The sequence below is a fragment of the Diadema antillarum genome, unplaced genomic scaffold (assembly GCF_040938485.1).
Source record: "Diadema antillarum isolate AM-2024a unplaced genomic scaffold, OU_Dant_1.0 seq00001749_RagTag, whole genome shotgun sequence".
Lineage (NCBI taxonomy): Eukaryota > Metazoa > Echinodermata > Echinoidea > Diadematoida > Diadematidae > Diadema > Diadema antillarum.
Genome location: NW_027272431.1, coordinates 16,397 through 44,186, shown reverse-complemented (window position 1 = coordinate 44,186; position 27,790 = coordinate 16,397). Strand labels below are relative to the sequence as shown.

The following is a 27,790-nucleotide window of genomic DNA, read 5'->3' as shown; positions in this document are numbered from 1 at the left end:
AATTAATCAATTAATTGATTAACAGAAAATAATGGTCGGGGAAGCAAATGTCATTACACAGCGGAGTATAGTGTCGCGGAAATTGGAACCAAAGTATTTCCGGGGACGACGGGAAAGGCACCTCCGATCTAATCGGTCCCAAACTGACAGGAGCAGGCAGTGGCGTATCTAGGGAAAACGGCGCCCGGGGCAAGCGCGAAAATTGCGTCCCTAATTTCTGAAAAAGACTAGCGTTCAACCCCAACCCGGTCCCGGTAGGGACTTTAACCCGTTCCATACGGGAACCTGGCGGCCTGTGTATTAAGTCTATGGGGATTTCAGAATTCAGTACGGAACGGGTTAAGTAAAGTCCACATGATATGCTTTTCAAGCCCTTAAAAGGGGTCTTTTGAAAGTGATTTAAATGTAATGAATTTTGATAAATTTTGGCGAGCGAGCGCAGCGAGCGAGCCGAAAATTTTTGTATTTCAGCTGACAAAACATCTAATTCTTGTCATTTTTTGCTTATCAAATCTTACAATTCTAATCAAGATAGTGACGGCCTTATAGATAACGATTTATCTATACCAAGAGACTGAGTACTTTAAAAAATATTCTAACGTTTTGTTTTTATCTCCTTTTTGTTTTGATAAATTTTAGCGAGACGAGCGAGCGCAGCGAGCGAGCCGAAAATTTTTGTATTTCAGCTTACAAAACATGGAACTCTTGTCATTTTTTGCTTATCAAATCTTACAATTCTAATCAAGATATAGTGACGGCCTTATAGATAACGATTTTTACCAACAAACTGAGGACTTGAAGAAATACTCTAAATTAGTACGAGTGAGTGAGCCGAAATGTGTATATTTCCACGTCATCATTACGTTTTGTTCTTATCTTGTTTGATTTTTTTTTGGCGCCCCCCCCCCCCGTATTTTTGAAACCGTTGGCGCCTCCTTTTGATCCAATTGGCGATCGCTTCAGAACGAAAGAAATTGCAGCCGCTGCCCCGTGAAACATTTTGCCTCCTAAACATAAAATGACATGTGTGAACACAATAGACATTGTCATTTTGTCCGCGCCATCATCACATTTTGTTCTCACCTTCTTCTTCTATATAAAATTTAGAGAGCGAGCGCAGCGAGCGAGCCGAAAATTGTTGTATTTCAGCTTACATAACATGGAATTCTTGTGTGAACACAATAAACATTGTCATTTTGTCCGAGTCATCATTATGTTTTGTTTTTATCTTTTTTTGATTTGGTTTTCTGCCCCCCCCCCCCCCCACACCATTCTTCCTCCCCCCCCCCCTTCCGGTGAGTTGTTTCTTCTTCTTCTTCTTCTACTACTTCTTCTTTTTTCTTTTTCTTTTTTCCTTTTTTCTTCCTTTTTTCTTTTTTCTTTCTTCTTCTTTTTTTTTGCGCCCCCAAGGAGTGGCGCCCGGGGCACGTGCCCCCCTTGCCCCCCCCCCCCCCCCCCTAGATACGCCACTGGGAGTAGGCCCTCTGAAAAAGTTTCTGGGGGAAATGCCTTTAAAATCAGTGATAATAGTCCACGCGTGTATTTGTATTCACATAAATAGATGATCAATAAAGTGCCTCGAAAACTTGAGCTATGGACATTGCATTCCTATTTCATCATTCTTGGAGCAGGCTGGAGGAGAAATCTTATCGCCATCGGGTTTCACGACAGCTCCGTTGGCGCCCTCTTCGGTTTTATGATGCTAATTGTACTACAGAACACGATGGCAGGCGCTGCGGAGGCAGACGCCGTGGTCGAGGAAGTATGTATTTTCTTCAATTTCAGAGAATATTGGGTGATTGCGGTTGTGGTATTCAAAATAACTGTTCACTTCGAAGCATATTAAGCATTTCATGCATTTTTATTTTCCAATTCACAATGAAATATAGCTGTCGAAAGATGTGTTCTGCGTGAAACAGGATGTGTTCTATCCAACCAACTTCAATTTGAATTGGTGGGACTGTATAATTGCCATGGCGTGCAGTCGATCGGGATGTGCTACACTAAACCTACTCTTTTTTTTCGTTACCGGTAACTCTTTATGTGCCATGGTGGAAACCCCCTGTGTGCCACGTTATTCTGAGACACGAAGATAGCCATGCTTAGAGAAAGAATTCTGTTTTTCCAATCTGTATAACTTCTACAAATTTCTGTCAAGAAGCTGGACATAATAGTTATTAATAGTGAGCAAAGTAAAAGAGGAGAGGAATGCCAAATTTTGCTTCCATATACAATGTATAACAATTCTATTTTCAATTTTTCTTTTGAATTACCAGTTGCTACATTACTGTAAAGGAATGACTTTTGCACAGAAAATAGTGACAGAAACTTAAAGTGTACATGCAAAATCTAGTTGGGAATACCGCTTGATAGTCGTTCACCACATTCACTGTAGAATTTACAAGCCGTACGTGAGGGGAACAAAAGCGCGAGATACGCTTTGATTGTTCCGCGGGAATAGCGATTTATCGATTGGTTTTGGCGGCTTTGTTTGTTGAGCAGAATATGCGAAGTTGGCACGCCGTCGACTGAGTCGGACGTGCAAACGTGGCACATAAAGAGTTAACTTGCTTGATGGTGGACAGATCACCTCCCATTGAGTTGTACTCCCTCTCTAGATGTGACTGTGTATAGACTATGGATTATATCATTATGAAACTGATCAAAACTGGTTTGTTCCTGAAATGGCAGTCTTGATGTCATTGAGTAACTGCGTCAGTAAGCGGCTGTGCAGCCGTTTGCGGCAGGTACAACATCCACGGTAATATACCGCTAAACACAGCATTGCACTGTTACATCAGTTCGGGAAACCCACTCACAAGGGGGGCCCCTCCTTATAAGTAACCCGTCCCCCTTATAAGTAACCCCGTCCCCCTTATAAGTAACCCCCGGGGCACCCCTTGTAAGGAGTCTCCACGCTTTTTTGCAATGCAACGCGAAAATGAAAGGACTGCGGCAATTCGCTTGATTATGTCCATAAAGCTTCACAAGTTTCCTAGTTACTCACGAAATTTGAGCAAAATCGGTTTGAGGCATCATATCTAAAATCATGGATTTAAATGCGATGTCAAACGACCCATGCGAATGCTGTAATGCGAGCGATTACTGGCGCGAGTGTCGCCAGGCGCGGCGGCGCGGCAATGCTTGAGTGCAGACGTGGCGACTAACCAGTCGCCACGTCTGCACTCAAGCATTGCCGCGCCGCCGCGCCTGGCGACACTCGCGCCAGTAATCGCTCGCATTACAGCATTCGCTTGGGTCGTTTGACATCGCATTTAAATCCATGATTTTAGATATGATGCCTCAAACCGATTTTGCTCAAATTTCGTGAGTAACTAGGAAACTTGTGAAGCTTTATGGACATAATCAAGCGAATTGCCGCAGTCCTTTCATTTTCGCGTTGCATTGCAAAAAAGCGTGGAGACTCCTTATAAGGGGTGCCCCGGGGGTTACTTATAAGGGGGACGGGGTTACTTATAAGGGGGACGGGTTACTTATAAGGAGGGACCCCCCTTGTGAGTGGGTTTCCCGAACTGACATGCACACTACACATATACTAACACACTAGCAATCAACAGAAACCAACTGATAAAATGGGCACGATCTCTGACGAAAGTGAAATTTTCTCACCTAAATGACAACATACCGCATCCAAAATAAAATTTTCGGTACTTCTTAACATAGCAATTAAGAAATAATGGTCCAAGAAACTTGATTTTTTGTCGTTTTCCCGATGCTCATGGATTTTGAAAACATATCCTCACATACTAGGCCTATATAGGGCAGGCGAAGGACACCAGTAAACTCTCGGTCAGCTACCGCCACCGGTATATATTCGGTCACTTATCACTTGTCACCAGCCAGTAAGTTCAACTGTCACAACAGCAACACACGCAAATCACATCGAAAAAGTGCTAAAATCAAGAAAGATGCTGTTCTCTTGCTGGATTTTTTGCTTCTCGCAAGCTTGGAGTGTGATGGTATCAAATCACATCGAAAAAGTGCTAAAATCAAGAAAGATGCTGTTGCTGTATTTTTTGCTTCTCGCAAGCTTGGAGTGTGATGGTATCCTCAAAAAAATGCAAAAGAAAAACAAAATTTCCGTATGTGCCGATACTCTTTGACTTAATATACAAGTGTTGAATGCAAGTGCTGATTCCCCAGTATTCGGTCACCAACGGGCACCGCAATGTCGCCGATGCAATTTTGCGCCAACAAGGTAGCGTGCGGCGCATTTTTCAGCTGCCTCAAACACGCTTTGACTTTGAATGCGCATATCGCGTCACCGCATACTGGTCGCGGTGACCGTATTCTGGGGAATTTTCAAGGTGATATATTTTTGGATTTCGTGAAATTCTGTGTGATGTTTAACAAACTGAAAATTGAGATTAAAGAAATTTGATATATTTCACATACATTGCTGTAGATATGATGCATGTAGGCCTATGTATTATTTTATTTTGAAAAATATTGCAAAAAAGCAAAAGTGACCGAATACTGGGGGTGTTACCCTACTGAAAAAAAAATTTTCGGCCGGCGGCCTCCAAAAATTCTGCAAATCCGAAGTTATCACAAGCCAGCAAATTCTGCTGTCACAACACATGCATATCATTATCGTTTCACATACTGGCACACTCGTTCACCACCAGAAAGTGCCTGAGTCGACTCTATCTCAATAAAAATCTCAAATTTTGCCGTCAAAAAAGCAGAATCGCCGCACCTTTTCCAAAGCGTGTTTGAATAAGGTCCCATGTAAAGAATCGGAGTTGCTGAAAAAGCACTAAAAATTGAAAAAATTACTCCTCAAAAACAAAATAAATGTACAGCCTAATAGGGACTGAATGCAAGTGCAGAGTCCCCAAAATTTGGATACGAATGGGCGCCACAACGTCCCTGATGCAACCTTGCGCCAACAAAGTACATGTATAGCACGCACTCATTTTTCAGCGGCCTTGTATGCGTATTGACAATTGCGTGCATGTCCGAATTTTGGAGAGGCTGTCCGAATTTTTGGGAATTAACATGGTGATAATATTTGGGGATTCTGTGAAATTTTGTGATGTATTCAACAAAATCACTCTTGGGAAAAAGTAGGTTGATGTATTATACATACATTATTATAGATATGATTTTGTAGAGTATTATTTGTGTTGAACAAATATTGCAAAAAAGCTTAAGTGTCCGAAAATTGGGGGTTTTACTCTGGTTTAAATTATGTCATGTATGACATAGATTCTAGTCATCATTTGGTCATTAGGGTGCTTTCGATTTGCAACAAGGACACTTGAGATGACGCTTGGGCTGGACGTTCTCCTCTTCTCTGAGTTAAAGCTTATATATGACTAATACCATCTTTTGAATAGAAGCCCTGCAGTTGACCTCATATTAATTTTTTGTTTGAATAGTTTAATTGCAAGTATGTAGCTAGAGTGGGGATATATGTATACAGTGTGGCAATTATCAAACCAGTGAATGCAGTAACTGTTATTTTTTTTCTTTTTTACTTTGTTTGTTTGTTTGTTTTGCAGGTTGATGTGTATCTTTCCAAGGAGTTAGCTGACAATCTGTATGTCTTTCAGGTAAGTTGTGTGCCTATACAGTGGCCTCCCGCTGTAATAAAGTCCTCGGGACAGGTAGTTTTTATGCCTCCGCCATGAAGCGGTGCCGGAGGCATTATGTTTTCGGGTTGTCCGTCCATCCGTCCGTAATGAATTTTGTGGACAGCGTAACTTAAAAACCTTTTGAGGTATCCTGATGAAACTTGGCATGTATGTGTATTAGGGGGTGAAGTTGTGCCTAGTAACTTTTGGGTGCACATGCTCAAGGTCAAAGGTCAATGTCAAATATGTAAAATTTCACTATTTCCACCATATCTATGCAATGCCTGAAGATATTTTCTTGAAACTTAGTGTATACATGTATTACCCAATTTAGATTCTCTGGTGAAAGTTTGGGGTCATGAGGTCAAAGGTCAAAAGGTCAAGTAAAAATATTAAAACTTCACTTTTTTCTCCGTACCTTGGAAATTGTTCAAGGTATCTTCATAGAACATAGCCTCATATACATGTACTGACTGGCAGTGATTATCTAGAGAATTTAGGGTTTATGGGGTCAAAGGTCAAAGGCAACACTTCAAAATTTTACTATTTCCCTCATATTTATGCAATGCCAGCAGGATTATTATTTTTTTTTACACTTGGTGTATGCATGTATAACCTAATAGAGATTCTATGGAAAGTTCTTTTTTTTTTTCTTTTTTTTTTGCCACAAAGGTCAAAAGGTCATAGATCAAGTGAAAGTGCTGAACTAGCTTTTTCCTCCATATCTTTGAAGTGGTTCAAGTTATCTTTAAACTTACTACATATTTATGCATGTTCTGCCTGACAGTGATTATTGTATGAATCTTAGGATCAAAGGCCAGATGAAAATGGTAGCAATTTACTATTCAATACAGAAATTGCACTTTTTCTCCCTACCTTGAAAATTACTTAATGCATAAACTTATGAATGGGTCAAAGTCAAGTTAAAGTCTTTAAATCCACAATACATGCTCTCCTATTCATCCAATTAAACCTAGGTCAAGGAAGGTGAACATTCAACACATTTGTGACAAACTTGGCATTTTGATATTTTGCCAATTTTGTAAAAATGTAATCACACATTGTCCACATGTACTATGGACCTATTAGGAGAATCATGCATTATGGCGGAGGCATACCAGTCGCCATAGTGACGTTTCTAGTCTTTCATTACATCAAAATTTTGTTATAACTGAAAAAATTAACAATAAAAATACATAGGATAATATTGCAGCCTGAATTTTTTACTTTGTTGTAACCGGAATTTCGTTATAACTGTGTTCGTTATAACGGGAGTGCACTGTACTCTCTTCTAGGACCACTTGTTCACAGTAATTTAACTTTTTATGCCTCCGCCATGAAGTGGTGCCGGAGGCATTATGTTTTCGGGTTGTCCGTCCGTTCGTATGTCCGTCCGTCCGTCCACATTCGTTTACGCGATAACTTTAGTAATATTGACTGGAATTTTACCAAACTTGGTCCAAGTATAAAATGAGGCAATTACTTGATTAGATTTTGGGTGAAATCGGCTAAAGACCAAAGGTCAAAGGTCAAGGTCAAATCATGAAATTGTATCTGTTTACGCGATAACTCAAGACTGGATCAAGCAAATTTCACCAAACTTTGTCCAAGGATGATGTATGGTGGGACAATTGCTTGATTAATTTTTGAGGTAATTTTGATTAATTTTTTGAGGTCAAAGGTCAAAGATCAAGGTCAAATCCTAACATTTATCTGTTTACGTGATAACTCAAAACTGGATGAAGCAGCTTTCACCAAACTTGGTCCAAGGATGATGTATGATAGGGCAATTAGTTGAGTAGATTTAGTGACATTGGCAAGAGGTCAAAGGTCAGAAGGTCAAGGTCAAATGCTAAAAATGTTGCTATTTCCCCCATATCCATGCAATGCCCGAAGGTATTTTCTTGAAACTTAGTGTAGACATGTACTACTGCATACAGATTCTCCAGAGAGAGTTTCATGTTGGAAGGTCAAAGGTCAAAAGGTCAAAGATCAGGTGAAAATGTTACAATTTCACTTTTCTCACAAATGGTTCATGTATCTTCATGGAACTTGGTACATCTGCATGTACTGACTGGCAGGGATTATCTAGGGAATTTAGGGGTCATGGGTCAATAGTCAGTGGTCAAAGGTCAAGGTCAACTCGTCAAAATTGTACTATTTCCCTCATATACTAGTATATATGCAATGCTTGCATTATTATTTTAAAAACTTAATATACATGTATTACCTAATGGAGATTCTCTTGGAAATTTCCTGCCAGAAGGTCAAGGGTTAAGGGTCAAGGCCTGGTTTAAATTTTGGTTTACACTCTTTTCAAGATATTCAAGATATTTCTTATGAACCTGTCATTTTGATTTTGCCAGTTATGTTAAAACGTTCTGTCATCACACATTGTGAAGACATTGTACTATACATCTATTGGGAGAATCATGCATTATGGCGGAGGCATCAGTCGCCATAGCGACATTTCTAGTTTAGTTTTGTGCTGCTTGAATGATGAGGCAAAGACACATGGACAGGAGTCTACAATTAATGGTTGTATTGGTATGCAGTCAGGGCTCCACAGTAACTTTTATTTTTGGTGGCCCAAACGCAAACATCGGACCTCTTTTGGTGGCCTGATCAGGCTACCAAATGCTTCATTTCTGAAATTTTGGTGGCCCGATGTGCGTTTTGGTGGCCCCGGGCCACCGGGCCACCATTAGTGTGGAGCCCTGGCAGTTTTATCATTGACCAAGTACAGGAGTGCATTATAAAGCATCAGAAACATCATTATGCAGAACATAGAAAGAAAACCAAAGATCTTTTTATTGTCTGTCACAAATCCATTCATTTATCAAATATCAAAACTAGTCTAATGGTGTCTATATAGAAGGGTTAAACTGAGTACTGGTAATATGTTTGAGATAAAACCTTTAAATGATCGAGAATGAAGACTTTAGGTGTATTTTCAGTTTTGCTTTGTTCATTTAATTAGATAAACCCACAATATAACCAATGAATTGCTGAAGCCCAGTTATACTGCATAGTATGTGGTGAATATTTGCTCTTATTTGTGCAGTACCCTGTCCGGCCTAGCCATATGCCCTATGATGACTTTGAGTATACATCAGTTCGCATCAAGCCCAAACAGAAGAAGGTTAGTACATAAATATTGTTGTAATTGCTTGACAGCTCTCAATTGCTCTACTTTTACTCTTTTTTTTCTTTTTTACTGACTTATTACATTTGTGATATATTTTCTCCATCTTTATCAGTGGCTTAATAATCATTCAATCACATTGTCTTTTGGACATGGAAGAAAGACTCAGTGCTAAGGTACAGCTTTAGAAAGCAGTGTACAAAGTTAAACTCTATAAGACAGATTTTCTGCTTTCATTAGAGAATCAGTCACTTTCTTACAGCTGATATGACATGTAGGGTTCAGATGATAGTGCTAGCATGCAAGCACAGACATAAACTAATGGGGCTGTTTAAACCATGCGTACAGAGTTTGACATTTACTCTCAATGTATTGATCATGTTAACATTTTTGGTGTGTTGACAACAGTGATTGCACAATGTCCTTGCCACTTGGGTCAGTGAAGGGTACAGTGTACTTGATCATCAAGGATGACATTTTCTTGATGCACTGGTAATGATAGGAATCCATACATCCGAATGATGAACTTCCATGCCTTGTCACTTTTCATAGTCTGTGCCCACTTTCTAGGAATTTATGGTCTGTGGTCTTTGACTCTGGAAAGGTTTGGATTGCATACAACAGAGTGGATGTAATTATGCTGAACTATTCTGACCACCACAGCAGTCAGACTAAAGAACAACATGACTGACTGGATCCATGAGCGCAAACAACTGCAGAAGGCACAAACCAGTTTCTGATTGACCTCACTTGGCGACAGTTTCATTACCTCTGTTTTGTGGCCTCATTAAAAGCTGTGAGGTTATTAATGCTGAGCTTTCTCTTATAATAGAGTATACTAACATTTTTGATTGTTAGAGTATTAAGTTGTCAGAACTTCTTGAAGGTCGAACAAAAATGTGCAACTGGATTTATTATTGCTCATTTCTCATCTCATCTCGGCACATTCCTTCCACGTAGTGTATTGCTCATATTCTTGGTTTTTTTCTGTTGCAGTGGAGGTAAATTTTGAGCTCTTATAGGCTTCACATGTGTGACATTGCAGTGGAGGTAAATTTTGAGTTCTTATAGGCTTCACATGTGTGACAGACCTGTATCCTTTTGTAGGTTTCTTAATCCCAGATTGAATTCATTGTTGAAGATGTGACTGTAGGTCCTTTTGCTGAGAGAATTGGATATTGGATGATTGTCGTGTACCCTAAATACATCTTGGAGACAGATACTGTATAAGCTGTTAGTTTTGCGTACAGATATTTTCGCGAATTAGAAAGTGACAGACATTTGAATTGACACCAACGCTATCTTGCATGTATTGTTACTGTAGTGTATGGCGACATTTTCGCGTGTTAAATTTGCAATCCAACTTTGATTCGTGAAATTTGCGATAATTAAACCCTCGCAAAAATAACCCCTTATACAGTAGTCCAGCTGCCAAGTATCTTCTCGTAGTGGCGCTCCTACAGTAGTGAGATTCGACTGTCGCAAATGACCTTATATGGACCCTTACAAGAGATAAGAGCTCTTTCTTGTTACATTAATCTCTGGTGTCAGAGCAACCTCTTGCATACCCTGATATACCAACTGCTGTCTCACACTGCACTTTACCATTCACAGGTTGAGGTGGAGTTAGCCGTAGACACCAAATCCACTCACTATGCTAAAGGAAAGGGAGAACAGATCGCCCTGAACGTTGATGGTCACAGCACAGAAAACCGGACATTTATGAGGTGAAGATATGAATTTGTTATCCTAAACAAGAAGTTTAACTCAAAAAAGAAAAAAACAATTTTATTGCTTTTAATTGACAATTTGCCCTTCATCGACATAAATGATCTCCCACCCAAGTATGTATGCCCAAGACTTTTATCATGGCTTTTACTCTAAAACACTAAGCTCTTGGTGTTCATTTATGTTGATGAAGGGCAATATGTCAATCAATTCCGGTTCAAACAACCTAATGCAGGAATCCTTTATTTGAAAAGAAACACTTTTTCTTCCTCTGACAACATATGTAGAGCAGCCTTGAAAAAGAAATGTTTGATAAGGTTAATGATATTTGCTAACATATATGTATTGTGTGAAAAAATGTTGAATTTGTGTTTCATTTTATTTTTGGTTTAAACTTCTTAACCCGTTGAGGACGAGTCCTGAGTATACTCGGGCAGGGGTCTATGGGAAATGCGTGTTGTAGCAAAATCAGCCCGTCCTCAACGGGTTAATAATACACAGTACTTGACAGTCAATTCAAGCATGGAGGGAAGTGTGATTGATAATGTGATCATGGCTTAGTCAAGAAGCCTAATGGAAAATGGTTTGGAATGTGTAAATTTTTGCTTGCCTGGCATTCACATCTTGCAGTGATGTCATGGATCGTCAGATGCTGTCTTCAATGACTACCGTGGAATCCATGGCTCAGTATGCAGTGGGCATCTTAAAAGGAGGTGAGCTAAGAAGCAGATTGAAGCTTCCACATTTTTTACCCACTTGCAGAATTGTCCTACCATGTCACTAATGTCTGCTGTGCATTTCTTGTCCAGATCCTTTCCTTTTTGAGTTTCCTGACATAAGAGAAGCGGCCATTGCCGGAAGAATGGTCCATGTTGCTTACATCACAGAATAGCAGCAAACTTTACCCTGCCATTATGCATCCCAAGAAAAGGTTTGCTGCATATGTATAACCATTTTAGTTGTCCCATAAACTTTCCCTTATCAAATGCGTGCAATAATAGATGACGTTCTGGTCTTTGGCATAGACGAAGAAATTCATTTAACCCGTTCCATACGGGAACCTGGTTTACCAGGTTCCCATGGGAGCAACTGATATACGGGAACCTGGTTTAGGGCAAGTCCAAGATAAGGTCCCCTCAGAAGGCAAAATTTCATCTTTGCTCAATATTGACATGTTTGGTATCATTTTGAAGCTTATGAGTTGAAGTTTTGATTTCCATGGAGGAAAAAATGATATTATGTAAATTTATGCAAATTTCAAGGGCTTCATTTGCATAAATGTGAAACACAGCGTTACGTATGGGACATTTATAAAAATTCATATTAATTCAAAGGAAAGCAAATGATATTTGATTAATATGTGGACATAAGAAGTTCATCACATAGTTTAACTTGGTATGAAAATTTAGGGATTATGCAAATGATTATGCAAATTAGCTCGTGTCCTATCACGAGATGTCCCATACGTAACAAAATGAGGTCATTTTTTAAGGTTTTTTCTGAAATTGCTAAGGTTATTTTAATGCCCTTTTGGAAAGTTCTAATTTATTGTTTAGAGAAATTAAATACCAGAGAAAAAAGAAAAAAAAGTAAAAGAAACATTTTTTATTAGGCATTGAAATAATATTACGTATGGGACAAATGTGTTACATATGGGACATTCTCATACATATTGCATGTGAATGCATAGCTGGGAAGGTCTCTCAGTACACAAATGGTCAATCATCCTGAAGAAAGCATCCCAACATTGCAGCTACTTTTTGAGTTATAGACACTTGAAACAATACATGAACTTGACTGAACAATTTTCAGAAAGGGGGAGGGGAAAATGGCAAAATACACAATGAAAAATCAGCATATAAGGGATGGTATAGTTTTTTGTAGAAATGAGGATTCAGTTTTCAACATTTAATGAGATGATTGGAAACCAATTATATGAATTACTTAAGAGCATACAATCTTAAGACTAGAGGAATTCAAAGTTTATGTGATGGAGTTCCAATTTGAAATGGTTGTGATATATATATATATAAAAATAAAGTAAAATGATTTTTTATTTATTGCAAGTGATACACAAATTGTCCTTATTCAGTTTTCAATAGTAGCCACGACAAAATTCATGGGTATACATACTGAGGTGTGACTCGAATCAATGACCTGACTGCTAGACAGACATCACATATCTACTCGATCACTGGGGTTCCACGCAGCAGGTATTGCTTATTTATTAAACTTGATATTTCTTGTGTCAAGTTGTTTTTTATTGAAACTGAATGGCAAACTGCCCTTCATCAATGGAAGTAAACACTTAACTATTCAATTTTTCAGTAGTAACTATCCTGATGAAAATAGGGCATACAGTACATACTAAGGTTGGTCATAAAAAATATAGAATATGATTAAATGTGATTATGATGGTAAATATCTGGGGAATATTGTTTCCTTGTCAATCTAGATCAGTATTTGAGTAATTTCAACTGATTCCACCTCAATAATTATGCAAAAATTTGTTTATGGGTATTTTGCAAAATTATTTTGCAAAATACCCATAAACATGGTTCTCCACACACTAAACGAATGGGGAACAAAGGGCATGCATACCCAAGTTGGTCATAAATATATAAAAATATGATTGAATATGATTATGATGGTGAATGTTTGGGGAATATTGTTTCCTTGACAATCTGGATCAGTATTTGAGTAGTTTCAACTGATTTTACTTCAATAATTATGCAAAATACCCATAAACATGGTTCTTTACACACTAAATGAATGGGGGACAAACTGTCCCATACGTAACTGTCCCATACGTAACGCGTCATGTCTGTCTTTAATTAGAACCTGTAATTAGAGCTTTTTGCCTAATTACATGAAACTTACCTGTGATAATCTTGAGTGTTGTGACTTTCATCACAGTGAGTTACAAGTTGTAGAATGATATACTTTTAGAGAGTTTTGAGGTTGAAAAAAATGTTCAAAAAAACAAAATTTTTCTGGTCCCATACGTAACGGCACATATTTTCTCTTCTAGAATATAATTGTCAAGGTCATTTTTCTCAATTTTTTACATGATTATACTTCTCCTAGATATCAATCACCATGATGAAGTTCAATATGATCAAAGGCCATTAACACTATTTTTCAGGTCATAAAAGTCTCTGAATGTCCCATACGTAACGTGCGCGTTATCTTGGACTTGCCCTTTACCAGGTTCCCAAAATGAAGACAAGGGTGCCTGCTTCAGTGGCCTAAATTCATGTTTCTTTGTGTTAAAATGCTCAGAAAAGTGGGTTTGATAAAAAGATCAGAGTTTATTCTATCAGGATTTGTTCTCCTGCTGTTTTAAAAAAGGGGGGTTTTATAGTATTATGTACCTTTTCCTGATTTAGTTTTTTGCTTGTTTTGCTGTAAACTCGTACGAACATGTACATAATGATCAAGGCTGAGATCAGTTAGAAATGCGGGTTCGCTGACCCCAGTTACCTCATTCAGGTATCTGGTTTTGTGTAGAACAAAAGATTCTGAGAGCTCATCAGCGCACGCTCTATTCATACCTCCCACCCGATCGATATTTCCATTGTTCATGGGTACATGTAGTTGACCGTAGAAAGGGGGACACAATGAACCGCTTGACTGCCTTCACACATCTGGATTACCAACCTGTGTGCCTCTCTGTCGACTGGCGAAAAGAATCTCGTTTGGGGGCATTAAAGGCACTCAGAGAATTGCGGAAGGAACGGGTTAAGCAGACCTGAACAACTTTGAGAATAGATGTAAATAAGCAAATTGCATTTACCATGTGTTTTACTTCAGGAGAACTACACCTCACTCCACTCCACAGTATCATCCAGTTGAGACCAAGTTTTGGTTACCTTGATAAGGCTGACAGTAGAGGAAAGCAGGACAAGATGGAAGTTGATGGTACGTTTTGCTTTGAAAATGATGATGATCATCATCACCAACATCATCACTGTTGTTCTATTAACCTGTTAAGGACGAGTCCCGAGTATACTCGGGCAAGCGTCCATGGGAAATGGGCATTGCAGCAAAATCCAAACAGTCCTCAACGGGTTAATAAATCAATTAAATTGTTCTCGCTACTATTTCTTCTGCTTTTGTATACTCATACTTAATACTTTTATTACCATCACCGTCATCACCACCAGGTCAGTACAGTAGTAGATTTAATAGTATTGTCATTCTTTGATGCAGTATCACATCTACTCGTAAAAACAAGAACTTGCTATGCACCAGAACTGCTTTTCTGAGTATATCTTAGATCACTGTCATCCATAGTAAGATTCCTGTCATATAACATTCTTTTCTAATAGTTCTTCTTTGTTACACAGTCATGTATTTAAGTATGGTTAGATCATTGCTGTACACCAAGTATGCAAGCATGTTTGTATTTTACAAATATGTCAATTCAAGAGTCTTCAGATGATGAAATTCAGAGAAAATGTGTCACGATTTAAATTCTAGATTAATGTCCCAACTCTTTTGTTTTCTTCTCACAACCCAGGGACTGACTCCCAGGACGAGGAGGATGCCAAGCCGGTCACAGTCAAAATGGTCCGACCCGAGACGGACCAGGCTCGGGCCAGACGCCTGGCATCGTATGAGTACCATGAGCAGAAGATGGCAGAGGAGCAGTGGATTCATGTCCACCACAGACCTATTGATGTGAGTTGACAGTCGACTCTTAGGGCTGTTATTGATCATGGATTTTTACATGACAGAGACTAGTTTTCCTTATCGACTTGAGCCATTCTCTATTGGAACACAACATATGTTACAAGTGAAAGGCTAAATGAGTTTAATATAGTATTCAACACATCCACCAGATGCATTGTCGCCTGCATGAATACAGTACTGACCCTCTCCTTGATAAATTATCAAGTTCACTGTGATGATATTACTTTATACTTACGTGCACATGTGTCCAGTTGATGTTATTAGTCTAACATAAGTATGAATGTTCATGGAATCAAACTAGCATTGATGCATGAAGAGCTATTTTGGAAATAATTGAACACTTTAACATCTTGGTTCCAGACCTGGAACAAATCATATGTTAGAACTCAATCCTCAGTGATTAAATAGTAGTTCATGGACTAAGATGGCATATATTTATAACATTATTCCCCTTTCTTCAAAACTGAAAGAGCAGGCATTGATTTGAACCTTGTTTTTTCAATTTCTTTCACCTTCCTGAATTTTAATCATGAGAGTATATCCAGATGACACATGAACTTTATATGTTTCGTATATTCGTGTCATTTATTCAGTTTCTTTCATTGTTATGTTATTTATACATTCAATGGTTCATTAATTTTGTCTTTTGCATACTTTCTGCAAAAAGTGACAATTTTCTCATGAATTTTGTTGGGTTTTTTGCACTCAGTCAAGTAAAATGAATTTTTTTGTGTTTTAATTCGGCAGAATCAAAATATATTAGTACTCCATACAACATGCAAACAATTTTCTACCATTATTTTTGGCTGGTTTCATGTCGTGCCAAATTTCTACACCACGAAAATTAGAGTACTAAATTATCAATCTGTCTTGGCTACTCTTTTACCCATTCATTCATCTACCTATCTTTGTACTCACCTGCTGTATCTATTTGTCTGTCTGTCTGTCTGTCTACAGGATGTTCTCAGTGAGAGAGAAAGAGAGCAGCTGTACTGCCAGTCTGTTGATAATGAAATCAACCAACTAGTTCTACCTCCAAAGTGAGTGTAGGAGATAATGTAGAAAAATCCCACAGCGTCTCATTTGTAAGCTTGGCATAAATAATTATGTTGTTCCAGAAGAGTGACAGTGAAATGCTCAAGATATGTGCTTATTGTGTGGTTTTATATCATTGATATATTATTTCTGAATCAAATGTGGTAACAAAACTATCCCATTGTTTGTTTAAATGTCATAACTCATTAAATTCCTTATTCTGAGGGTGTCAATAAGAGAGAAGAAAACTATTCAAAATACAAACACATGTACATTTATCACATTTTATAGATCCATTGTTTTCTGGCCAAAGACAGAATCAGGAGAATCTACACTGGATTGTGAACTTTGGTGACCCAGTCTGTACAACCTTAAGAATTGGTGACCACAACATAAGGCTTTTTTTTTTTCAAGATTTTTATTGCAAGATTCACTTGTTTCAGGAACCACTTATTTCTACAGATGTTCATAATGTATCATGTTCTCAATATGCGATAGTGAATCTTTTCATATCTAAAAAGATATTAAGAATATGTAGACGATTTGTTTGCAAAGAGTGGGTTGACTTGTCAGGCCTTGGTTGCCAACCAGATTCTGATGCCATCAATATCTTTTACCCCCTCCCCTCCCAGCCAAGTTATATAAAAAGTGTTGCAGCAGACAAAAGACTAGAAAAAATATCAGGCATGAATCTCATTGCATGAAGTTAACATTGTTGCTACATTAACATCCTTTTTTTTCTTGCCAGAGAATATCTGTCATCGCTTATTCCCGAACCTGAAGAGGACAAGCTGGCGAAGCCCAAGATGCCTGTCAACATTCTCTCCATGTCACAACTCAAGACCATGACGCTGCCAGACCAAGTCAGAGCGCTGCTCATCAATGGTGAGTCTTCTTCTGCCACCGTCTTTCATCCCAGTCTTCATCTTCTGTGTGTGTCATGGCAACCATTCCCATTATTATTTCTTTATAGTCTTACAACATCACCTTTCTCCTCCTTCTCATCCTCTTCTTTCTCCTCTTTTGGCTCCCTACTCTACCCTTCCCTTCTCCATGTTTCCCTTACTGTCTCTATCCCTCCTCCTCTCATTTTGTCATTATTTCCTTCTCTCTCTTTCTCTTCCTCCTCTTCCACCTCCTCTTCCTTTATTCTACTCTCCCCTCCTCCTCCTCTCCTCCATATTCTCTACCTCTTCCTCATCCTCTTTTCTCCATCCCTCCTCCTCCTCTTCTCTCTCTCATTCTTCCCTCCTCCTTTCCTCTCTTGTGACCATTGCTTATCATTATCTCCACTTCGTTACAATACCATCTTCCTCCATTACCTGAGCATCAGTGTTCCAATTTAATATGATCATCAATATCAGATTTCTCCCTTTAAATGATTGTCCCGTGTGTTTTCCCCGACCACACACAGCCAAAGTGATCCGTTTCTCCCAGCTGATGACCATCTTACCAGGGAGCTATGACCAGAGCTCCGTCCTCAAGGCTCTCCAGACTGTAGCCCTCCTGGTACAGGGCACCTGGGTGGTAAAGAGGTGAGGAACTTAATCCCAGGGATGTGAGAGTTCAGAGTTTAATCTGAGTTTAGATTTTTTGTTTTTTTCACTCTATCCAAATCCCACTTTTTAGACATTTTTGTTTGCAGTTTGTATGCATTGAAATGTTTACAGTTTAATGGCATTTCAGACAGTTATTTCATAACTTTCAAATTTGTTTAGATTTCATCTACAATTATTCTCACACACCCATGTAGTCCTTACTATAGTGGCAATGTGTCTACTTACCCACCCATGTAATCCTTACTATAGTGGCAATGTGTCTACTTACCCACCCATGTAATCCTCGCTATAGTGGCAGTGTGTCTGCTGGTCATGATCCCTGGAATGATTCTTAGAACAGAGATGAATGAGACTCCTTCAATCTGCGTATCGCTTGATATGCTGATGCACTGCATGCATATTTGTGGATCAGTTGAAGGTTCCTTCACGTGTTGATGTTTGTTATTTAAGAACCAATATTATGGCTAGAATGATATTATACTGCAAGTAATGGAAACATAGTTTGTGATTGACATATCTCTCAGAAGTGAGGATCAGTACAATTTCAATCATTTGTGCCTTCCACGAAAGAAAAATTAATATTTTGGCTGGTAACATGTGAAGAGTGATTGCAGAAAGGAATAAGATCATCATATAGAGTAAAATGAAACAGTGATGCCTCACCTGAAATATAAAAGGGAATATTCTTGATGTTGTGATTGATTATTGTGTATGATTGTCCTCATATTTTATTAGCTTTAATTGCAGAGGTCTCAAATGAGGAAGAATAGAGTTACATCGTTTTGCCATTGAACTGTTCATGTTCACTGTTCACTTTTTTTATGAATTTGAATAAAATGTTCATGTGTTTTGACTCTTTATGTAGACCTGCATCATGTGATGCATGACTACAATAAACTTGCATACAGAAAAGAAAATGATAATAATGAAGAGAAATCGACTAAGTCATGAAAAACAGACTCACACTAGTGGTGATATTAACACTGCAAAATGTGTTCTTAATTTGCTGCAGTGAAGTGCTGTATCCTAAGGATACCTCCAGCCCCATCAGTGGAGTGTCTTCAGAAATTCTCTGCCGTGGACGGGACTATGTTGTAAGTCCCCTGTTCTTCTTCATCACGTAGAGCTCTAAGTAGTGTACAGAAAGAAGGGAAATTACTTGTGAATTCAGCTGTATAGTACTAGAGCAATGATATTAGAGAAGTAAAGAAGTGAGCATGACGTTAACATCCATGATGACAGAATAGAAAAAAAAGTCTTGTTTTTAACAAAGTTACATCAGTGTAATTGCAGTATCTGCAGTATGTTTCGCTGTGTTTTCATTTTCATTAATTTCATGCGTTGACTGATATTTTCCAAAATGAAAAACTCTCAAAACAATGGCTCCCACAACACAAATGCACTGTTTATTGTCTCCCAAGGTGATATCTCACTAAATTTTCTCTTGAATAGGTTGTAATACCTATTTCTCATTCATCACTATGGTTCTCAATCGCAAATTCAACCACTTGCGAAATTGTCCTACAAGTCCGATAACACTCTTTTGGTGTTATGTGTGATAAGTATCAAGCTCCATTTCACTTGGGGGTATCTTTCAAAGATATGAACACAGAACAGAAAATACAGAAGTGACACTAATTACAGAATGGTATGAGGAAGGGTTTCTTTTTGTGGGGGGGGGGGAGGGGGGCTTCAGAAGAATTTAGAGCACTGCACATAAAAGGAGTGTATTTGAAAATAGATTATAGAATTTGATCACAACAATGCAGAAAACACTGAACTCATTGTGTTAAAAGATTTTTTTTTCAGTCTTCTAAAGTGCTTATTTTTTTAGCCCCCTTTGAGGGTTTATGCCAGTGCATTTCTTTACACCCGTAGAGATAGACTGTGCTTGCTTTTCATACATTTTACCACAGTACAAATAAAAAATCATTTAATTTAGCTGATTGTGCATGAAAGAAGCACATACGTGAATACAGCTGACATTGTTTGTCCCTTTCAGATGTGGAGGTTCACCCAAAGTCGGTGTGTGGTGAGAAAAGAAGTCGCTTCCGTCACAAAGGTAAGGGAATGATGTGTGGAAGACTGCTTTTCTGATTTGTTTGCCATAACTGTGTTAACTATCATTAGCCACGTACAGAGAATTACATTTTGTGTATTGTTTGTGTGATGAGGTGAAGCTCATTCCAGCCAAGGTGGTCGGTGGAGACATTTCTAGACCTGTGGTGTATCAAAGAGTTTAAATGACATGGATGTGTCAGTGTGGCACATTCATTACCACTAAGTGTTTCTATTCAAAGTTTCCATCACATGTGTGTCCTAAGCTTTTCTCAACCTGTGATCCTTCAAACACTCCGACTCCAATAGTAGGGCAGATATGTACCAAAAAATGGTCGAGATGCTCACATCCGGCGGAAAACGTGAAATTTTGCGAATAGGGGTATTTTGGGGCGCTGATTTCAAAAATTGCTGGATCCAAGAGATCTGACCACGGGGTCAGCCGCCATTTTGAATTTCAATATGGCTGCCATCACAAAACATATTTATAGATCCTTATCTTCAGTTCTAAATGACCTGTGGCACCAAAATTTATGACATGCTGAATTTGATGACAGATTAATTTGAAGTGCCTGACGAACATAGAATGGCCGCCATTTTAAATTCCAAGATGGCCGCCTCGACGAAAAGGTCAAAATCCCTTTCTCAAGTTCTACGTGATGAGTGACGCGGAAATTAGCTGCAAACAGGTATTTTTACATGCTGAGTAAAAAAATGGAATAATGTGATGTGTCTGACAAACGCAATGCCCGCTATTTTGAATTCCAATATAGCTGCCAAGACAAAAATCATGATTAAAATTCATGGGCATGTCAAAAAGTGCAGCAAAAATAAATCATAATGCACCTTTCACTGACGTCACAATGTAAATACAATAGCGCGCACTCAGTCAGTTACAAATGCGTGCTCAATCAGGTAGCCTAATTTGCAAACCCGAGATAGAAATTTTCCACACTCCAACATGGCAACTATGTAGGAAAATTCAAATTGGCTGCCGTGCAGCTAATCAGACATATCAAATAAGTCTGTTATTGAAGTGGTCACATCACTATGCTTTTATGTATCAAATTTTAATGGCCTATGTTATTCAGAACTGAAGATAGGGATCTTTGACAGCGGCCATATTGGAATTCAAAATGGCGGCCGACCCCGTGGTCAGACCTCTTGGATCCGGCAATTTTTGAAATCACTGTGTGCAAAATTTCATATTTTCCGCCGGATGTGAGCATCTTTTTCACATATCTGCCCCACTACAATGCATACACCTGAATGTGTGAAGAATGATGTTTGCATGTAATAGATAAGACAATTCTAATGTCTGTGATTAGACGTAACTCTTTGCTAGTCCAGTGAATTGACATTTGTGAGGAATTTATGATGCTCACAGCTGCAAGCAGAGGACACCAAAGAGATTCTTGAGCAGATGGCAAGGCCAAGGGTCAACCAGGGGTGGGAGTTCCTCCTAGAGCCGGACAAGGACTTCGTTGACCGCCACGCAGATGTTGCCCAGAGGCAGCACATGATCTGGCAAGCCAAGCTGCAGCAGTGAGTCCAAACAGTGATTCACTTTGATATTTTTATCAGTCAAACTGTCTTAGTGGCCACCTGTCTTTAGCAGCCACCTGCCGCATACAGCCACTATGTATATTAAACTGAAGTTCCGCTGAGGGAAAAGCCATATTAAATACTGTTACTGTATGCAGCAGCCATCTGTCTATAACAGCCACTTTTTTGTCCCCCTTGGTGACCACTACAGACAGGTTTGAGTTAATGCTGTGTCAGTTTACTATCATTCGCATCTTTTTTCTGCTTCCATTTTTTTTCCTTCTGCTTAGAAAAATCTGTCTTTGGTGTCAGTGTCTTGTACTTAAGAACGCAGTTTTGAGCTCCTGGACTTAAAAAATAGACTTGTGAAGTTCTTCTTCGATCTGTGTTACAAAGATAATTTTATAATAATATGATGAGTTGATCCAAGTAAAAAGAGAGTGTGTGTTATGTTCTGTTCCCCAGATTTTCCAAGGTTCTGAAGATCCCCAAACATGAGACGGAAAAGAAGGGCAAAGGAAAAGATCCAGGTAGATATGACATGTTTTATATATTACCAATCACATGAAACAGGGTATCATTTATATCTTTTCAAACCGAAAGATGTTCCTCTTGTAACAGTTTGCATTGTCACAATTAGAAAACTCAAATAGAAGATATTAGCATGAGAGAGAGAGAAATGACAGAGATAGAAAGACATACATTGTATAAGATAGCTGGGTGGAGAGATAGACAGATAGACTGGTAGATAAGGGAAGGCAGGCTAATGTTTGAAAAAAAAAAGGAGAGGCAGAAGAAATTTGTCGAGTCTCAAGTGATAGATGAAGGGGCATTGTATGAATTAAGAGATGCTACTTGTAATAATCTCCAAATTTGGAGACGTCTTGGCATAATTATGTAAATTCATACATATGTATGTAATTGTATCTACAATAACATATCTGCATGCCTTGCTCATATGACAGCATAAGAAGTATAGAATATTTTGAAGTATAATGACCTTGCATGGATCCTATCTTGCAGTTGAAATGAGCACTGGACCTGAGCGAGTGAAGGGGTCAAGAAGTCGAACGAGAAGCAAGTCCTCCTCAATGTCCGACTCGAGTCCCACCAAGGCAACATCGATTTCGAATACTGACCACTCCAATCATGTCATCGATGTTGACAACTTCCGGCCATCGGAGCCCTCGCGCATCCCGACCATGTCCTCCCTGGATGCAGGGAACCATGCACTTACAAACTCTGTGGGCGAGGCGGGGCATGCGACTGGTAGGCGCCGATCCAGCTCTGCCAGTTATCCCAAGCTGGGCAGCCCCGCCCCTCAGGGCCAGGGCGACCTCAGGACCGAACTCATGTCATTTCTCAATGAGATCTTCAAGGAGCACGCCATCCTGAGCATCTCACAGATGAGGAAGCTTTTGATGGGGCGGCTAACGGAGAGTCCTCCGGGTCATGTGCTGGGGTCAGGGGTCACAGACAAACTGCTGGAAGAGAGTGCAGTGGATATAGGATGCACTCTCCTCCAAGTACCGGTGAGCCGTCAGTGTAGAGTTTGTTCATAGACTGTGTTTCTTTTTTTTCACCTCTGCCAAGGGAAGAGGCTATATTTTCTTCAGTGTTTCTTTGTTGGTTGGTTAGTTTGTCTGTGTGCAAAATAACTCCAACAGTTGTAAACAGATTTGAATGAAACTTACAGGAAAGGTTGAAAATGACACAAGGTACAGATGATTAAATTTTGGTAGTGATCCGGGAATTTTTATGGATTTTATGAAGGATTTTCGATATTTTGGCAGGTAGGGTGAATGAACTTGGGAGTTCAAGGTGCACGTATTTTAGGTTTTCATGTGCGCTTTAAAGTGTGTGCTCTAGTTTCTGCTCAGGCGAGGTGCAGCTGGAAGTTGATGAAGTTACAAAAGGCTTCTTTGGGAAACCAAGCGACTTTCAGCACGCGTACATATGGGTGGAGATCACTGATCTCTATGGAAGAACAAGATCAGTGGTGGATATGAGCTGCTTGGCAGAGGTCTGTGCTTTCTTTTTCCTAGTAGGCATAGGTGATTTGAAAATCCATTGTCAGTGAGGAGAGATCACCTAATCCTTGGGTCCATCAGTGTCACCAAGGCTTTCATAATTGACTGTTAAATCATACCATAGTGGGTTGTCCAACAAAGATAAATATCTAGCAATATGAATGGTTGAGCTTCAGATTAAAGTCTGTCCAGATGTCCAATGATGTACAGCAGCTGCGTAAACAGTAGAGAGAGCTATACTGTAAAAGTGGATATTTTCGCGCGACTAATTTTTCGCGTTTGGCCTGATGAGAAGAGTTTCGCATGTTTTTAATTCCGCGGAATCAAGACAGTAAGTACAAGAACATATATGGCAAGCAAAAATATTCGTGTGCTTTTATTTTCGCGCTAGTTTCGGGTTGCGCGAAATGCGCGAAAATTTCCACTTTTACTGTACACTTTCTGGTCTCGGACCTAAAATCACATGCAAAAAAGCCTAACAGACCAGAGAAGGGAGACTAGTATTGTAAACTCTACATTTTGTAGCCCTGTGTGCTAACTCTTCCTCTGCATGTAGATTGTGTAATTTGGGAGTTCCAATAGTATTGTATGAGACATTTCCTATGTATACAACAACAAGGTTCATTTTCTGTTGGATGCACTTTTTATATAAATGAGATGACAGATGTGGGCTTATCGACAAATTTTGCACGAATCAATTCTCTTTTAATTCTGATTGATAATCTTTCATGGGTAGAGTCAAATTCTTGTAAGCATGTATGTTTTGTGTCCTGTTATTCTCATTCATTTGGATGTGTATATAGTGTATAACTTGTACTCGAAAAATGTCGCAAAATGCCAAAGTTTCTCATCAGTGTTTCTTAGCCTTGTGCATTTACATGAAACAGTGTTCTGAGCTTTGTTATCTGTATGTACAGTATGTGCATGCATACACATAATATATGCATGTTAACCTGGTTATCATGACAAAGGTCTCTATTCTTATTTTTCAATATTCTTTGATGGTGAAGACCTTTGGTGGCTTGTAGCTCTTTTGTGTGGTTCAAATGATCAGGGATAATTGTTCAAATAAGTAAACTGTTCTGTGTATAGCTCTTGTCACTCATCCTCTTCTATTCCATGCATTAGTGGCCAGCCCAGTATAAAGAGGTGGCAGACAAGAGACTATTTTGCCGAACAGCCTTGGGTGACGCCCACGACAAAGTAAGTGGATACAGGGGCGTCTAAGTCATACTGTTATGCATTTTTAATCATTAGAATATTAAAAAAAAAAAGAGGACATGAAAAGACCTTCGACTTAAGCGATCATTTGACATATGCGAGGTCGACTTAAGCAAGGTTGACTGTATATTGAACTGAATAACTGAATAGAGTTTAAATTGAATAGTGATATATCTGTGATATTTGGAGGCAAAATACCATAAATACTTAAACTTTGGTTTCGATTAAATCCTGCTTTTCAGATGTTGTACTTACCAAGAGGATCATTCAGGTTAGAATGATATACATGTACCATTGGATGTGAAGATGGGCAAGACATTATTCATTACACAAGCATGACTGGAAGAGTTACTCACTAAATTTATGAATATCTCATTTAGAACTTTCAGTAAATCCCAATTGGTTGTGTGGGATACGTGTGTTAGTGTGGTGGTGTATTGTGATAGTACTTCTGTCTTGTCAATATTCTCTCTGTGGGCCAGTGTCTGTATGGCACACATGGCTTTCCATACTCTCAAAGGCACATGTTAAACATCTCAAACATGTGTCGCTGTATATACTTGAGCGCTTTGCTACACAGCTCTGTGCATAATGAATGTGTGCCCTGTTTGTGCATTTAGCATTTTCTTATCGTGATTTGATATTGTAGTTTTCAGTGTTTCCTCTGTTGTCTTCCCCCTTGTAGTTCCGAGGAGTCATACTTGATCTGTTCAGAGAGAACTTCAAGCTGAAGAAGACCCTCATTTTAGAACAATGCAAAGAACTTCTAGGAGTGGACCTATCCAGCAAGGCGGAGTTTGATAGGATACTCAAGGTGAGAGAAAATAAAGGCATATTTTGCAAAATATAAAATGTTGCACAGTATAGGCACTTCCATGAAGTCACATTATTATTGAAATCTATTTTTAAAAAAAAGTGTGTGATTATGGGGCTGGTTAAAAGAATCCAGAAAGTCAAGGATAATCATTGATTTGGTATTATACAATAAATAGATGTGGGTATCAAACAAATTGTCATTAAAATGATTTTTTATTATGCTGTTATACCATTACTGACTGACCCATTGGGAATGCATGATCAGGAGCAATGCACAACTCAACTGTTGTTTAAGGTACATAATTGAGTTTTATCTCAAATTTATGAAATTTGTTCCACATCTTGTGTTTTTTTTTTTTTCAAACAAGTAAAGAAGAGTTAAACTGCATGTCCATATGCCCTTCAACCAATTACACTGACTATCCAGTTTTGGTCCGTCAGTGTCGTAAATATTTCATAAATATGTGTAATTACACATTTCTATCTAATACACACAAAAAATGTTAGACCATACTGTACTCAAGAATAGGAGGAAGTGAAACATATCATGTAACACTTTTTGTTTTGCTGTTTTCTCTCTCTCCAACAGAGTGTGTGTGTCTTCAAGTCACCATACTGGTATTTAAAAGGGACCATCCCTACAACGTGACCCAGGCCATCTTCTAGGAGCTCCTGTTTTTATTGCAATCTACCAAGAAAATTTTAGTCCTTATTCTTGTTTTTGCTGGTATGTTTTGTACTGCAGCTTTTCAGTTCCATGTTCCTAATTCTCAGAAGTCATTTTGTGCAGTGGACCATCAGTAATTCTGTCTGAAATCTCATATTAGGAAAGCAATGTGGCATTATGTTTTTAGGTTGATTTTTGTCTACAAGACTAATCTTTTTAGTCGCTGTTCTGTGGGTTTATGATTGCCATCGTCAGCCTCATGGTCACTGTCATGACATTCTCGTACCAAGGAATTTGATACCAACCTACATTTCTGCATGTGAATGTAATTTCATTTATATCATACTAAGACTGCCCTGCGAGAAAACTGATAGGATGATCAGTTAAGTGCGCGGCATGATGATAAAAAGTATGTACAGATAATGTGCTGTCATTCTTGCATGCAGTTTTATGGCTGGATAATGCTGCAGATTTCCAATACACGTGTAATACGGTTCAGTGCAGATGTTAGCCTTGTTAAACAACTGTGCTTATTGCCAGTGTAAGACCTTGTCCAGAAATCGTATACCAGAATGACTGAATAAGAATAAAACATTCTTTAAATTCCAAATTGATTCATGTCGGATATACAGGTAGATTTGAGAAAGCTTCCACCGTGAAGCATAAAACTGGTCTTGCATTTAATAGTGAGGAGGTAGCAGGGCTGTAGGAAAGAGATGTTGTAAAACATTGCATGAGAGCTGGGAGTAGGTTTATATTGCAGGAATCATAGATAAATGCAACATATTTTATGTTCTCAGGGAGGGCACTATTCTGCAGTGCCCTCCCAGAAAACACAAATGCTGTCAAGTATCATGATTATTACTCACATTGTACTGAGCTGCGAAAGATAAGGAGAGCCATTTTAAAGTGATATTGTGGCCCAGTTGAATGAACATTACAGCAGAATGACAGAGGCACATAATGAATTGTATTTGATGTATTCATCACTGTCATTCCTTCCTAGTAACATTAATTTGTAATGAGAATTGCTCATGCCAAGTTGAGTATGCAGTCTTAGCTGAGCAGAGTCAGTTGTACATCCAGTGTTGCTCATTGATAAAAGTTCATGTACATGCAGTTAGACTATGATATATCTGAAATCAACTTGCAGATGGCATAATAGACTACCATCCATGAGAAAGCCACGCATGAAATAAACCACTCCTGTGCCCCATTTCATAAAAGATGTTAGGATGACAACTCTTGCTGGAATGATAACTTCCCACAGCAAACAGCCAATCAGGAAGCCGTATTCTTGTCGTTACCATGACAATTGTCATTCCAGCAAAGAGTTGTCGTCAAATCAACTCTTTATGAAATGGGGCCCTGGTTCATAAAAACAACTCACAGATGACCACACGGACTGAAGTGTTGAAACATCTTGATAAGAGAAGAGAGTGTCCCGTATTTGGTATATTTTATATAATTATGTTCATGTTCAAGGGCATTTATACAAAATTGATGTGTTTTTTTATAGCTTTTTCATTGTTTTGTCTCCCCCCCCCCCCCCACCACAATCAATGCAAATTGAAATGCTTAAACATTACTACATGGAATCATCACAAAGTAAACATACAAATACAGTTATTGTAATGCTTTTCGACACAGTAGGCAATCATGTAGTGTGACATTTCTAACACACATCCATT

At 38.8% G+C, this 27,790-nt stretch overlaps 1 protein-coding gene across 1 annotated transcript; it reads left to right on the top strand.

Moving 5' to 3' along the window:
* Positions 1-1,727: 1,727 nt before the first annotated feature.
* LOC139712000 (DNA-directed RNA polymerase III subunit RPC5-like) lies at positions 1,728-26,392 on the top strand. The gene is made up of 18 exons (XM_071623841.1): positions 1,728-1,762; positions 5,529-5,579; positions 8,665-8,742; positions 10,360-10,472; positions 11,104-11,186; positions 14,287-14,394; positions 14,996-15,156; positions 16,126-16,208; positions 16,952-17,088; positions 17,618-17,738; positions 18,775-18,856; positions 19,765-19,824; positions 21,208-21,365; positions 21,831-21,895; positions 22,389-22,897; positions 24,524-24,598; positions 25,302-25,430; positions 26,022-26,392. Exons 3-18 carry the CDS (start codon positions 8,686-8,688, stop codon positions 26,079-26,081), a joined length of 2,001 nt encoding a protein of 666 aa, XP_071479942.1. The 5' UTR covers positions 1,728-1,762; positions 5,529-5,579; positions 8,665-8,685; the 3' UTR covers positions 26,082-26,392.
* The last annotated feature ends 1,398 nt before the right edge of the window (positions 26,393-27,790 follow it).